Below are 13,533 nucleotides of genomic sequence, written 5' to 3' on the forward strand. Positions count from 1 at the left end.
CAATTGATGGACTCTGATGTGCACAAAAAGATAGAGTTGCCATTCAAAAAACTCGACTACGACAAATTCTTCAATCGGACATGAAATGTTGCGTATTTCAAAATAAAAACTGACCTATTGGGGGAGGTTTCTTCATAATAGTAAATACCGTATACTCCATTCACTTCTATTTAGCACTCGGTTGGCCTTGAAATAAATTTCTCAAGTTTTTGTAACTAGAACGAAATCAGGTTGGCACTCATGAAATGTCGTTAATGTCATAACAACTAAAATCAATTAATATTACAAAAATGCCGAGAGTGATTGAAAATGAGAGAAGAAAGGATTTCAAGTCTACTCAGATAACCCTGATATTCTAATATCTACAATATAATATATCAGACATATTCAATAGAAGTGAATTTATATACCTACCTAATTTTTCATCTGGATCTGAACGACTTATATTTTAGCTGAATGCTTCCACAACCAGTAAGATTGTGAATGAAGTGGATGACAAAGAATTTCCTTCTATTGGGAGGCCCAAAAAAGTGGTGGCATTTGAGAATTTTATTTAAGGGTGAACGAATGCGAAAAGTTACTACATACAGGATTTTCGATGAATCTAATCGTAGAATAAGTTCCAGAAAATTAATTTTTCTATTTTTCATTCACTTGTCCTATACATTGGAAATGTCTTAAGGGAGCAATAAATATATAATTATTATATCAAAGTATTAAAAATAAACAGCCATGAATATGAGCCTCTTGCCTTCAAACTTCCTTTAATTCTTTTGACTTGCATTGATGCAAGATGATTTTTGTTGAAGAATTTAACGTTCTTGTAATTATCATTAATTCCTTATAGAGATACCCATTCCCAACCATTGCATCATATGCATTTCATCTTCGGGTTGATTTTTTGAAATCTACAACTGATGTGAGGTATTCAACCTTTAGCCAAAGAAGATAACCAACAAACTCTCCTCAAGCTATTATACTACATATGTCAATAATTCAATTATCTTCCATAGCAAAAACAATTATATTTTAAAACTGATCTCTTGTATTTTCTATGCAAATAACTAGATTTGGTATGCCTTCAATCAGTTTGAATAAACGTCAATAATTATGTTCGTCATATATTTTCGACTTAATATTTTCCGAAGTGATAAAATACGTAATTGCTGAGACTTTTACGTAGAACGGACAACATAGCGCTGATTTGAAACCGAAAAATGTTTTGACGAGCGTTATAATCCCACTTTTTTCGTACTATACAGAGTGAAATGTGTCAAATTTCCATGGCCAACCTAGTCCTGAAATAAAAGTTAATGGAGTATAGATATTAATTTTTTTTTGCTACTTCACTAATGTATTACGAAGTATACAATAAAACAGACTTATCCAATTCGTACTTCGAAGCTCAACATAGATTCGATGAAATAAAAATGCTTTTTCCAATTCCAGAGCGCAATTAATTTCTTGCATCTTTTCCGCATCAATCTAGTTCCATTGATTCTAATCCGAAATCCAATTTAATTCGCTATCCTTCATTTGCAGCGATTCACTCGCAAAAACATGCGAACTCCAGAATATCGACCTCTCCACCTGCGACGCCCGCCTCCAGGATAAGGAAAACAACGCGGAGACGTTTTTATCGTTCTCCCAGGACACGGCCGCGTTGGTCGGACGACACATTCGAATTACCGGTGAGTAATCATCTGATCCTGTTGTGTGGGTGAAACTCGTCTGCTGAATTTTCAGCCTATCTCTAACGATAGATCAACGGTCCGGAAAAAATAGGACTTCGATCGGCCCAGATCCTATTTCTGTCGAATACTTAACTTTTTTTCATTAAAGGGAAGTATCGTAGATTCGGGTGACGATTTTGAAATTCAACTTGTCATATTTCAAAAACGGTGGCCTATTTTCATGTGAGAAAGAGGTTCAAATATGCTGAATGACTCAGACTATTGATTAGGATATATACCATGCTTCAGAATTTAGATATAAATTGAAAAAAAAAAATAAAATATACTTGTCCCAAGTCACCCACCGCGTTGGGAGTCTTGAGACACAAGTTAAAATCCATTGATTTCTCAACTCTCAAATGAAATAGGTGACTTGGGGCAGTGTATAGTTTTGAAAAATTAGAATTTGTGATTATATAGTTGAAATTCGGTAAGGAGTTTAAATGATAAACCCCTATTACAGCGAAAGTTAATATATTGCAACTCAAATGTAACAAACTAATCAAAACAAGGGAACTTTGATTTCTTTCATTCTTTGGTGATTTCTTTGTGGAAATAACGTAAATGATAATATCCTGCGAAAAATCGGCATATTTCCTGCTGGCAATGCTCCACTTGTATCTATTCGGCATTGTCCCAAGTCACCCTATGAAACAACAAAATAAATGAATGAGATCCGTGTTGCCGTTTGATTTGTAAACAACCTTATTTCATGACCTATCTAATATATCCCAATATCCCACGTATCCAGAAACATTTTTACACATGCACAAAGTCAAACACATGTACAGGACGCTAGAAAGTATGAGGCCCATTGAAACACGTGCTTTTACTCTCTTGAATTCGTTAATTTTTCCTGTCAATTCAAACGCTCTGGTCACGGCAAACACAACAGGAATTAATTGTTAAACTAACAGAATGGGCGCTACACAATTCTATAAGTTTGTCCCTTCACTCATAAATGGTGAGAAACAAAGAAATCTGTAAGGGGATAAATGTCCCAAGTTACAAGAATGTCCCAAGTCACCCGAATCTACCGGTAGTATATACGGTATCCAGACGATCGACAATGGTTGGTTTACGAATGCTATCCCAAATACGGAAATGTGCCACATTTTTGAGCAATAGCCTGACTTACGAACTGATACAGTTGCAAAATAGAAATTACCACATGAGAGGTAATATTAGGAATATTGAATAATTTTCCGTTATTCCTGAATTTCAGCGTATGAAACTTTTTGCAATATATAAAGAATTGAATCGCCGATGTCACCCCGTCGCTATTTTTATCGAAATATAATGAAAAACCGTCGAAAAATGATTGTGAAAACAAGTTCATCTTTTTCGCATAAAAAACCAACTAAATTGAAAAAAAAGAGACGCGGTGGCATCAAGACGTCCTTTTAACTTCAATTTTAAAAAAATCAAGGCTCTCCGTACAAAATTGAAAGCGTAAATTATAGGGAATGCCGCTTGTGAATGGAGCTTTTTGAGGTATTACTTCCCCTTAATGATTTAACAATTTTTTCGTGATATAGGCAAATTAAACAAAAAGATTTTTGCCTACACAGTTGATGAAAAATACATACAATTCACGCTAATTATAAAATATAACTACAGACCCTGATCACTTCAATCGGACTAACAAGTATTATTGGTACTACACTCATCGGCAAAAAACCTAGGCCACCTAAAATTTTGCTGAAGTTCGAAAATAGGTTTCAAAATGTTCTTCAACATTTGCACTCAATGCCAAAGAAATATGCTTGTGTCGTAGTAACACTTTCAGAGCAGCTTGCCTTTTCAAGTCTGTATGTTTAAAATTATTTCATGGCTTGTTCTCTATGTTTCAAAGCGAGATTCTTCAAAATAAAATAAAATGAATGTTCACAAAGAAAAAGCAACCAACCTCAGTAGGGAAATTGCAAACGAAAACACTATCTATCAACATCCAACACCCTAGAATCTCAATCTATATGCACGCTATAATTCGAAAAAAGCTGTATATTTTCGAGTAACTTTTATGAATAATCAGGGACTATAAACGATCTCTTCCATGTAATCAGATTACAAATTTTTTAGTTATGGAAATTCTTGTGTGGTTGCTAGTATCAAAGTAACAAAATGGCGAATGCGCCGGTATTATGCTCAACCTAATAACCTACACATCTGATCATTTGTGGAATTCTCGCTTAGGCAGCTCTACAGGTGGTTATCCGATAATGAAATTGACACATACTTAAGGCTGACAAAAATTTCGGAAATAGAGTATGATGTTAATGAATATCAGAGAAAAAGTTATATCCATAAAAATCACACGGTTCTGTCGACGAAACGTTCATTCAGGGAACTCTTGAAACTGATGGCACTATTATATCGTGATTAATCTATGAAATTAACAGTTTTGTGTGAATTCCGATTCCTGTACAATGGAACTTCATAGCCCAAAAAAAACTATAGTATTTAGTATTAAGTAACCACAAATTAACTTACCCCGTTTGCACCTACTTATTTCACGCACACTTATTTCAGTGATTCCTATCGTGACGACTATACAAATCAGAGTTTAAATATTTAAATTCGCTCATGCTCTAAACTAAACTTTCAACTAAACATCCATACAATTAGTTGCTCCCTGTTTGAAATAATATGGAGAAAAGAGAATGAAGCTTTTCTTGTAGTACTCTCAAATCTTTCATTGTTATTTCTTATTTCCTTTCAGATTATTTCAAGGAAATATTCATTTGATGTACTATCCTACTGAATTATAACCGAGAATTTCCTCTAAATGCTAGATAAACTACGTTCCTATCACCATTACAGGGAAATATAACTGAACCACATCGTATTATAATCAGCCCAATCGCGTTCCTCCCCTTTGAACGAAAGATAATGAGAACGCCCCCTTGATCTTCCAAGCCGCGTTTTCACTTTTCTCGAATAAACTGAGGGTTCTTGGGAAACTGCGGGGCGTGTTAATTGTTTTCTAATTCGATTACCGAGAACGTTCCTTCTGTTGCGTTGCTTTAATCTAGTTCGGTTCGAAATAAGTCGATTCTAATTGAATTCACTAAATAGAAAAACAATCCAGTGAAAGTTCATTTCATTTCTATCGATGCTGTAACAAGATACGTTTTTATTCATTTCGATTCAATCTCAGATGAAGGTAATGCTCCGGAATCAAGGGTAGTTGGCTCTCATGATCTTACAAACAATTTTTCAAACGAGACTAACAGCCGGTTCCATAAAACTTTGATGGTTTGATCAACGATTTGACAGTCACTCGATATCTAAAACGAAATCACTGAACCCTTTCCATTTCCTAATATATTCAAGAAGTAATAATTGGTAATGATTGAATGGACGTATGAACATCATAATTTGATGTGATAATGATATCCTGAATGATCATGACTGAATTATCGGTTGAAAACAAATTGACGTCTATTCGTCAATCAAGCGTTGATTCCCCGATCAAGCTTCATGAAACCCGGTGTTAGGGTTCTGAAAAAGGTTGCAAATGTGATGTGTAGGTTGAAACTGAATTATATGAATTTAGTATAATAATTTCCAAGACTGATGTGAGAAGCGACTATAAAAAATGTCTTCTGGACGCAACTCCTTTCATTCAATCTTTCAGGGGTTAGTTCACCCCCGAATCTTCCACCCTGGCGCCGAATTTTCGTTAGCTCGAATGGGGGAGTCGATTTTTCAAGTTCCCTAGGTGTACAAGCCGCAAACGGTTCAGCTTCGGCAAACACTGTGACTTGCAATATCGACAGGACGATCGTTCAAGGCCGCCATTCGCGTGGAAGACAAAAATCCGTTTCCGGAATCAATATTCGGCCCTCTTTGATTCGGCTATCTATTTACAGAGTTGTTTTACGTAATGCACCGCCGAATTTCAATTATTTCGGGAGTGACTGGCTGCAGTTGAGTTTTGAACTTCTGAATACTTGCTTCCGCTAAAGGAATATAGAGAAAACTAAGCTTTCTTAAGTCCAGAACAAAATATAGGTATAGTTCATTCAAGAATGATTGACATCCCAGTAGGACTTGAAAGTCTAGACGCAGCTTAAATCTGGTCACAAAAGATCCTCAATAATTTCTGTAATTTCAATCACAGAATATAACCTAGAAAAGTATTTGAAAAGGAGAAATATTCACATTCAGAGCATATTAATCAGCAATCAAAATTGATATAATTATGTTTCCAATTTGTTGGAATAAATTAAGAATATAAACAGCTGTACAAAATTCAAATTAACTTCGGTCAGTGCATAGATTCACATATAATAGGTCTATAGATCACTGTTCATTCACAATACCAACCTGAATTCCGCAACACAAAATCTGAACTTATGGGCTATTGCCAACTTAAATTTGATTTTCCATAGCTTCCCGAGATGTCAATCATTCTTGAATGGACTATATATAGATTATGAAAACAAATAGGTACCAATGAGAAATGATCCAAACCTTCACTTTTTCGTATATCTGCATCACTTCAAATTTCAGTATCTGAGGTCAAGTTTTGTAATTTCTGATTTCCTCAATGGACTAAAAAATTTAAGATGATGTAATAACTCAATTCGAATTCAGTGTTGGCTTAAAATTTGAATACCTTCTCAGACCAATAATTTCTGTTTCAATTTTTAATTCAGAATAATTATTCAAATCAAAACTTCGTGAACGTTTAAGCAAACCCTAAAGTTTTTTTGAATCCAACTGAGGAAGTTCTGCGTATTATTAATAAGCTCTAAATAGTTTCTTTATGAGTTACGGGAGTTTTTGTCAAACACTGTTCGTGCTTTTTTGCAGTGACTAAAAAAGGAATAACTTTCCGTTCGTGAAAAAAGCGTTCTCATGAACTTTCTATCTAACTTTCAAATCAGACTTGATGGGATGTAAAAGCTTCTAAAATTTTCAACTCCCTATCTTATACCTAATCTCCAACATGAATGCATTTGAATCGGACTCATCCATCAATGTCGTTTTGAAATAGATTCTCCACTTCCACTATTTGCCTTCTCCTGCTCACCCCAGTTTTATGTTTATAAAGTGCACATAATAGTCATAGGGACGGCTAACTTCAGTAATACACATATTTATCGAAATCGATAAACATCCCCGATATTTCTTATAACGATGTTCGATGTAATCGAAACCAATGTTTCCTGAGGAAAATGAAGGTATAAAGCATTTCTACATAGGTACTCTAAATGTTGATATGAATATCTGAAATGCAAAGTAAAGAGATGTCTAGTGAATGAAAAATTATTGTTCTGTTTATTGAACCAAACATATAATATATATTATTATATTATCTCACGTATGAATATAAGTTATGGAATTTGAGAGAAACATTTGAAAATGCATTCCATTTGACGTATAATATTAATTATTCGCCTTTTTCAGGTCAAAACATGGTGTTATCCTTCCTTGTACAATCATTTCCGCATGTCGGAACAGCAAACATTTATATCTTCCTAAATTACATTTTCGAAGCGAATATGGAATAAAGCTACACGCATGAGATGAGTATTTAATGTTGCAGAAGTTGGAGATATTTTGTCACTCCTCTTGTCAACATTTCTATGCAGATGATGCGGTTTCAGCTTTCGTTTTCTACAGAATTGTGTAATTTCCTTTCCCTCACGGCACTCCCTGACGGATTTCCATCACTTGAATTGAAGGAAAATTTTCATATTACACGGTGGCAGGATAACTAGAGAATTCCAATATTCGATTATGGCAACATTTGGTCATAATTTCCTAGGTCAAAAGAAGTTCGCATAGTTTCAGCATAACAATTTAGTAAAAGACCCCTCAAATTGGATGAAAATTTTTCGGCATATGGTATATTTTGATCTCCATTGGTTGATCATTATAAGTTAACCGTAAAGATAACATTCATCGATTTCATAACGTGGACTATAATATAGCTTTCAAAATAATATTGACTGCCCAAATAGTCAGTTGAATAATGAATATTATTTCCGATGATCAAAGAGATACACAATACAATCTATGAATGAAGTAAATTTTTCCCATATTTCAGTCTCATATTGAAGCTGAAATCATTTCCATCACGAAGGTCTCACATATTTGTACAGAGGTCCTTCCATTTTTACCATTTTCAATGAGTGAATTTGAGACACATATATATTTGTGAGTTTTTGAGTATGCTGTTGGAATGTCTTAATTCATCTTCAATTCAATAATAGAGTCTTATCGTACCTACACTGAAAATCTCAATTATAATGAAAGTTAACTCTACATTGACTTTATAACTTATTTTTTATGTTCTCTCGGGAAGGTTTTGAACGAAACAAGACACATTAAATGGAAGAAAAATTCAGGATTTCACCGAATCTTATTTGAAAGAAGAAAAATGAACAATTTTCGAAATACTGAAATGCTGATAAGTGATTTAATACTTGGTATTTCCACCCCTTGCGTTAATTACAGCTCGGCAACGACGGTTCATACTCAAAATGATCTTAAAATGTTCTGATCTAATCCTTCCCAGATTTCTCCGAGTTGGATTCCTAAGTCATTAAGAGTAGGTGGATGATTTTCTGAACTTCTCAGCCTTCTTTTGAGGTTGTCCCAAACCTGCTCAATCGGATTGAGATCTGGACTTCTTGCGGGCCATTCCATTCGAGAGACTTCAACCTTTTCAAGGTACTCCTGAACGATGCGCGCACGATGGGGTCTGGCATTATCGTCCATAAAAATGAAATTTTCACCAATGTATGGGGCAAATGGCACTACATGCTCTTCAAGAATGTTCCTTATATACTTATCAGCATTCACAGCTCCATTATCAACGAGCACTAGGTCTGTGCGAGCAGTCAAAGATATTCCACCCCATACCATAATCGATCCTCCCCCGAAACCAGTAGTATTCAGGAAATTGCACTGAGCATATCTTTCATGTGGACGTCTGTATACAAGGGAACGTCGATCACAATGGTAGAGGCAGAATCTAGACTCATCTGTGAAGAGAACTCTTTCCCAATCGGCCTCTTCCCAATGGATATGCTCTCTCGCAAAATCCAAACGCTCCCTTCGATGGGCTGGGGTAAGAGCTGGGCCTCTTGCCGCGACACGAGGCCTTAAATCATATTCTCTGAGGCGATTTCTTATTGTCTGAGTGCTAATTTGCACCTCATGAGTTTGCTCAAGCTGACTTTGAAGGAGGCGAGCGGTTGCAAACCGTTGTCTCTACGAAGAAACTCTCAAGTAACGTTCTTGAATGGCAGTTGTTACACGTGGTCTACCCTGTCCACTTTAAAGTGGATAACATATGCATGCATAATTCTGATAAAAATAATTATCATTGAGAACACCTTCAGTTGTAGAATAAATTTGAGATTTCCATAATGTGCGTTAATTTTTTAAAATCATGTTTAGCACCCCCTAAAAAAAAAGATTGGTTTTTGTTTCATTATCACCGCACTTTGATTCAATTATATTATGCAGCATTTTATTCTTTTTGAATCAGCCGGGCATAAAACTCTCTTCTATCAATACTTCTTTAACTCAACACAATCTTCTATGTCATATACGCTTAATTGAGTTTTGGTTTTTTGTTTCAGCCAAGGAAGCAAGCAATAAACGTCTATCGGGATCAATATACGGCAATCAGCTCAGGAAGAAATCCGAGGTAAGCTTTGAGTCCTTCGATATCAACCACGCACTCCCTTGGGACGAAAACCCATTCGACACACTAACACTATTCCGAAGATCCCATCGATAATATCATCGTTGCTTTCAGAGTTATAAGCCACGGACTGGGAGCTTTTTCAGTTCAAGTGCAGACGAGCCTAACCATGTAGCCAGCTCGACCCTCAGCCTGCACGAGGGGGATCAGAGCAAGAAGCAGATCAAACAAATGTTCACATCTTTCTTCGCTAACAGTAAGGTGAGTGGATAAAAGGAAATGTTTGTATAGAGCTTTTTCGATTGGAATTTCCTCCCATACCTGGGGTAAACGGTGTTAATAAACGCTTTACTCCGTATTTCCCGATTTTTTAAGAATCTAAAAGGAATACGAAGAAATAAAAAAAAATTGGAAAAAAAATTCTTATTTTGTTTCATGGTTTCTAATACGAGACCATTCGTCATACTTTTTTCATATTTATCAATTCCTTCACTAAGTTGGAAAATTCAACATTCAACACAAACATCTACTTTACACCGATACAATGATTTTTGAATAAAGAGAAGTTTCAATTCGTTCACAGGAAGAATTTTACACAAAGAAATTTTCAAATTCTCGTTTGGAAAATAGTATATTCCAAAAAAGGAATAAAAACATCTGTTTTACAGGTTTTTTTTTGTGAATTACTGAAAGAAACTCCTTGAAATTTGGTTCCGAACTCGAGAAGTTTGTAGATTCCATCTTATTATGGTCCTGTCAATTATTCACTCCAGCCAACTAACTTATTTGGACAATAGAGGAATGAAATATAAAAAAAAATATTCTCGGAAGTGATCACGCTTAATAATACTTTATATAATGTTCTGTGCTGCATAATAATCGAAAACTGGATTAAGAGTAATGAGAATTGTAATGGGATAACACCGTATACCTACTACGACGTTGCTAGTTTAAACTTTTAACTAGTTATTTGGCTTTGTGGTTAGAAGTTCTACAGACCATGTGAATTGAGTTGAAACTGATCAGGTGAAAGCTGCAAGTTCGAGGTTTGCTCTCGACTTGATGGATTGGCGAGTCAAGGAAGTATATCTCTCTATTCTGATTTCATTATCACCTGATAATGAAATCGTTCTATAAACCTACACAAGAAACAATTTTCAGTTAGAGTAGATGGTTATGTTGAGCAACAGAAATTTCTGATTTCACTCTTTTATATACCTATTGGTTCGTCAAATTATAATCGAAGATGTAAATTTTTTTTGACTATTGACTACCATTAGAGGTTGTTATTTGTCTTTTTTGTCTTTTTGCATTAAGATTTTTATTGAATGCTCTTCTCTGTTCTGTCATAAAATTCTTAACTCTCTTGGGATTAGCTTGCCTCATGTTGCAATTCGAATGTCGTTAGATAAATAAATTGTTCCTTATTGATATTGATTGGCAAATTCAATTCGAAATGTTCTGAAATGTTTTCATTTCCAAGAGGCGTTATAAATAATGGGTTTCCATAGAACAGGGGGGGCCTCATAAAATAGGTGGCCTCTTAGAATAGGAGTACTCATAAAAGGGATGGTCCCATAGAACATGGATCTCCTAAGAGCTTCAGGTAATCATTTGGATAAAAGTAAATAAATCGAATGGAACTGCTACTCAAATTATTGAGTTTACTCAATACTAATATCTAACAAGTATGATGTTCGATCAAGGGTTTGTACAAGTGAAATATTCGGGAACAAGCATATAGAATAACAAAATTCGACAGATATTGTAATTGTATTGTAGTAACGTAGAGTTAAACATAATTCAATAAAGAAATTTCGACATCATCGATAAGGTTCTTCGTGAATTTCTGAGAGATGTGGGTATATGAAAGATTCGGAAGACTTTTGAAGTACATATAGGGAGGGCTCATAGTAAGTTTACCCACCACTAATCACTCAGGAAATAATTTGCAGCCGGCAAATTTGGATTTCGTTTATCGAATCAATCAATTAATCACAATTTCAACACAAATTTTACCTATTCTTCGTTTTGTTTATATTTATTTTCATTTATTAATCAGTATCCTCATTCAAGGAAAATGTTTTATTTTCTTTTCATTGTTTTTTTTTATCCATATACCTATTCGCATAATTTCCAATTCACATAATGAATATCATAAGTGACTCATATTTGATCTGGTCGCAAACACTTTCGCATATTTCCAGCTATTCTAGTTCTAGTTTTACCTGGTGATCAGAAAATCGCTTTTTCCTAATATTAGTAAAAAATCGCACATCCAACATGAAAGTTCCCAGATTTAGCTTGCTCCTTGTACCTCCTGTTATCAAAGTCCGCCACGGAAGAGGTATAATCAAATAAAGTATTCAAATTCAAAACTAGGTGAGTGGTGTTAATAAATTCATGCACGAGTACTTGATGCATTCGGGAAACGAATAATTAAAACAAATTTTATTTGTAACTCTCGGAAAAAGGCTTGGAAAGGATTATTCCGAAGCAGAAAATTCCTGCACCGCTTTCTAGGCCATTAGAAATCTGTGCAAATTATAACGGCGCCAGGCTGGGCGCATTGACTCGCCTAATTGAGTTGCCCTACACCTTGCCCCGTCTCGAAAAAATCGCACGGGAATTGTCCGGATTGTTTCCGTCAAGTTTGAATCTGATTACCTCTTCCAGCGTCGACGGGGGAGACTTTTAATTTTAAGCCCCGACTTTTGATCGGCACGATTTTTTCATTACAAAGTTTATAAGGGAGGTACGATTAGGAAGTTTCTGGGCGAAAAATCTTCGGTGGATCGTTTGGAGCTTTTCCGGTATTCGAGAAAATGACAGGTAGTGATCGGAAAAGTTCGTTTTTCATATTCTCCTCTTAATTGGATACATTCATTACAGCGAACCTGCAACGTCTCTATACCTTTAATAAAATGTTTCTTCTTGCTCTGCAAACCAGACATCCACAGCTTTTATTACCTTCGCGTTGGAAGAAAATTTACGACCTTTCAAACTTTTTTTTAGTTGAGGAAAGAGATGATAGTCGGATGACGCCAAATCTGGTGAATAAGGGGGGTGTTCTACTTATTCAAACCCTAAATCACGAATTTTTTGCATGTCAACATGAGATTTGTGTGCAGAGGCGTTGTCCTGCAAAAACAAAACACCTTTGGATAGATCTCCGCGTCTTTTCTCTTTTATTTTTTCCCTAGAGCGGTCAGTATTGTCGAATAATAATCTCCGGTCATTCTTCTACCCTCATTCAAAAAATCAATCATGATTACTGCATGGCAATCCCAAAAAACTGAAGCAAGAACTTTTCCTGCAGATTTTTGGACACGAAACTTCTAAGGTCTTGGTGAACCAGAGTGTAGCCATTCCATCGATTGTTGCTTTGTTTCTGGATCGTAGAAATATACCCAAGTCTCATCCATAGTAACAATTCGGTTTAAGAAGTCTACATCGTTTCCAAATCGAGCACAGATCGAACGCGATGCTTCTACCTTTGCACGCTTTTGGTCAACATTCAAACATTTGTGGATTCATTTTGCAGCAATTTTTCTCATGTCCAAATTGACGTGAACTATATGACGCGTTCGTATTAAATATTCAGTACTCCAGATATCCGTTTAAGGCCATTTCGGAGGTCTGATATAATCATGTCATGAACTGCATCGATATTTTCGTGGACTGACACAGAAACTGGCCTTCCCGATCGGTCATCATCTTCAATGGAAAATTTACCTCTTTTGAAGCTTGCAGTCACGGTCGCATACGGAGGACATTGATCACCAAGGGTATTAAGCATATCTTCGTAAATCTGTTTACCTCTCAACCCTTTAAATACAGTTACTTGATGATGGCTCGATACTCCAATTTTTCGATTTTCACAATTTCGGTGGACATCTTCATTCTTTTAATTTATTAACTCTGGTTTACTTTTTTGAGCTCAAACTTTACACTGACACTTCTAGTGAGTTATTGGTCGTTGCTATGGTAACGCAATATTTTGTTTATGCATGGAACTAATCTAGGATAACTAGATATTAATACATCTTCGTAAGCCAGGACAAATTCTGAATAATGTCAGTGCAATTTGCAGAAAATATCTTCGCTGTTTCAAGATTTGCCCCTTCAACT

General features: G+C 35.5%; 1 protein-coding gene across 7 annotated transcripts in view; it reads left to right on the forward strand.

The window, feature by feature from the left end:
• Positions 1–13,533, forward strand: part of LOC123310994 (pleckstrin homology domain-containing family G member 5) — a 137,981-nt gene that overhangs the window by 102,249 nt on the left and 22,199 nt on the right. For all 7 annotated transcript variants that reach the window (XM_044894729.1, XM_044894728.1, XM_044894732.1 and 4 more), the window contains 3 exons: positions 1,543–1,691; positions 9,338–9,405; positions 9,517–9,663. In XM_044894729.1, the coding sequence (XP_044750664.1) occupies positions 1,543–1,691; positions 9,338–9,405; positions 9,517–9,663 (364 nt within the window). The remainder of the gene's footprint in view (positions 1–1,542; positions 1,692–9,337; positions 9,406–9,516; positions 9,664–13,533) is intronic.

Source organism: Coccinella septempunctata, chromosome 4 (genome assembly GCF_907165205.1).
Source record: "Coccinella septempunctata chromosome 4, icCocSept1.1, whole genome shotgun sequence".
Lineage (NCBI taxonomy): Eukaryota > Metazoa > Arthropoda > Insecta > Coleoptera > Coccinellidae > Coccinella > Coccinella septempunctata.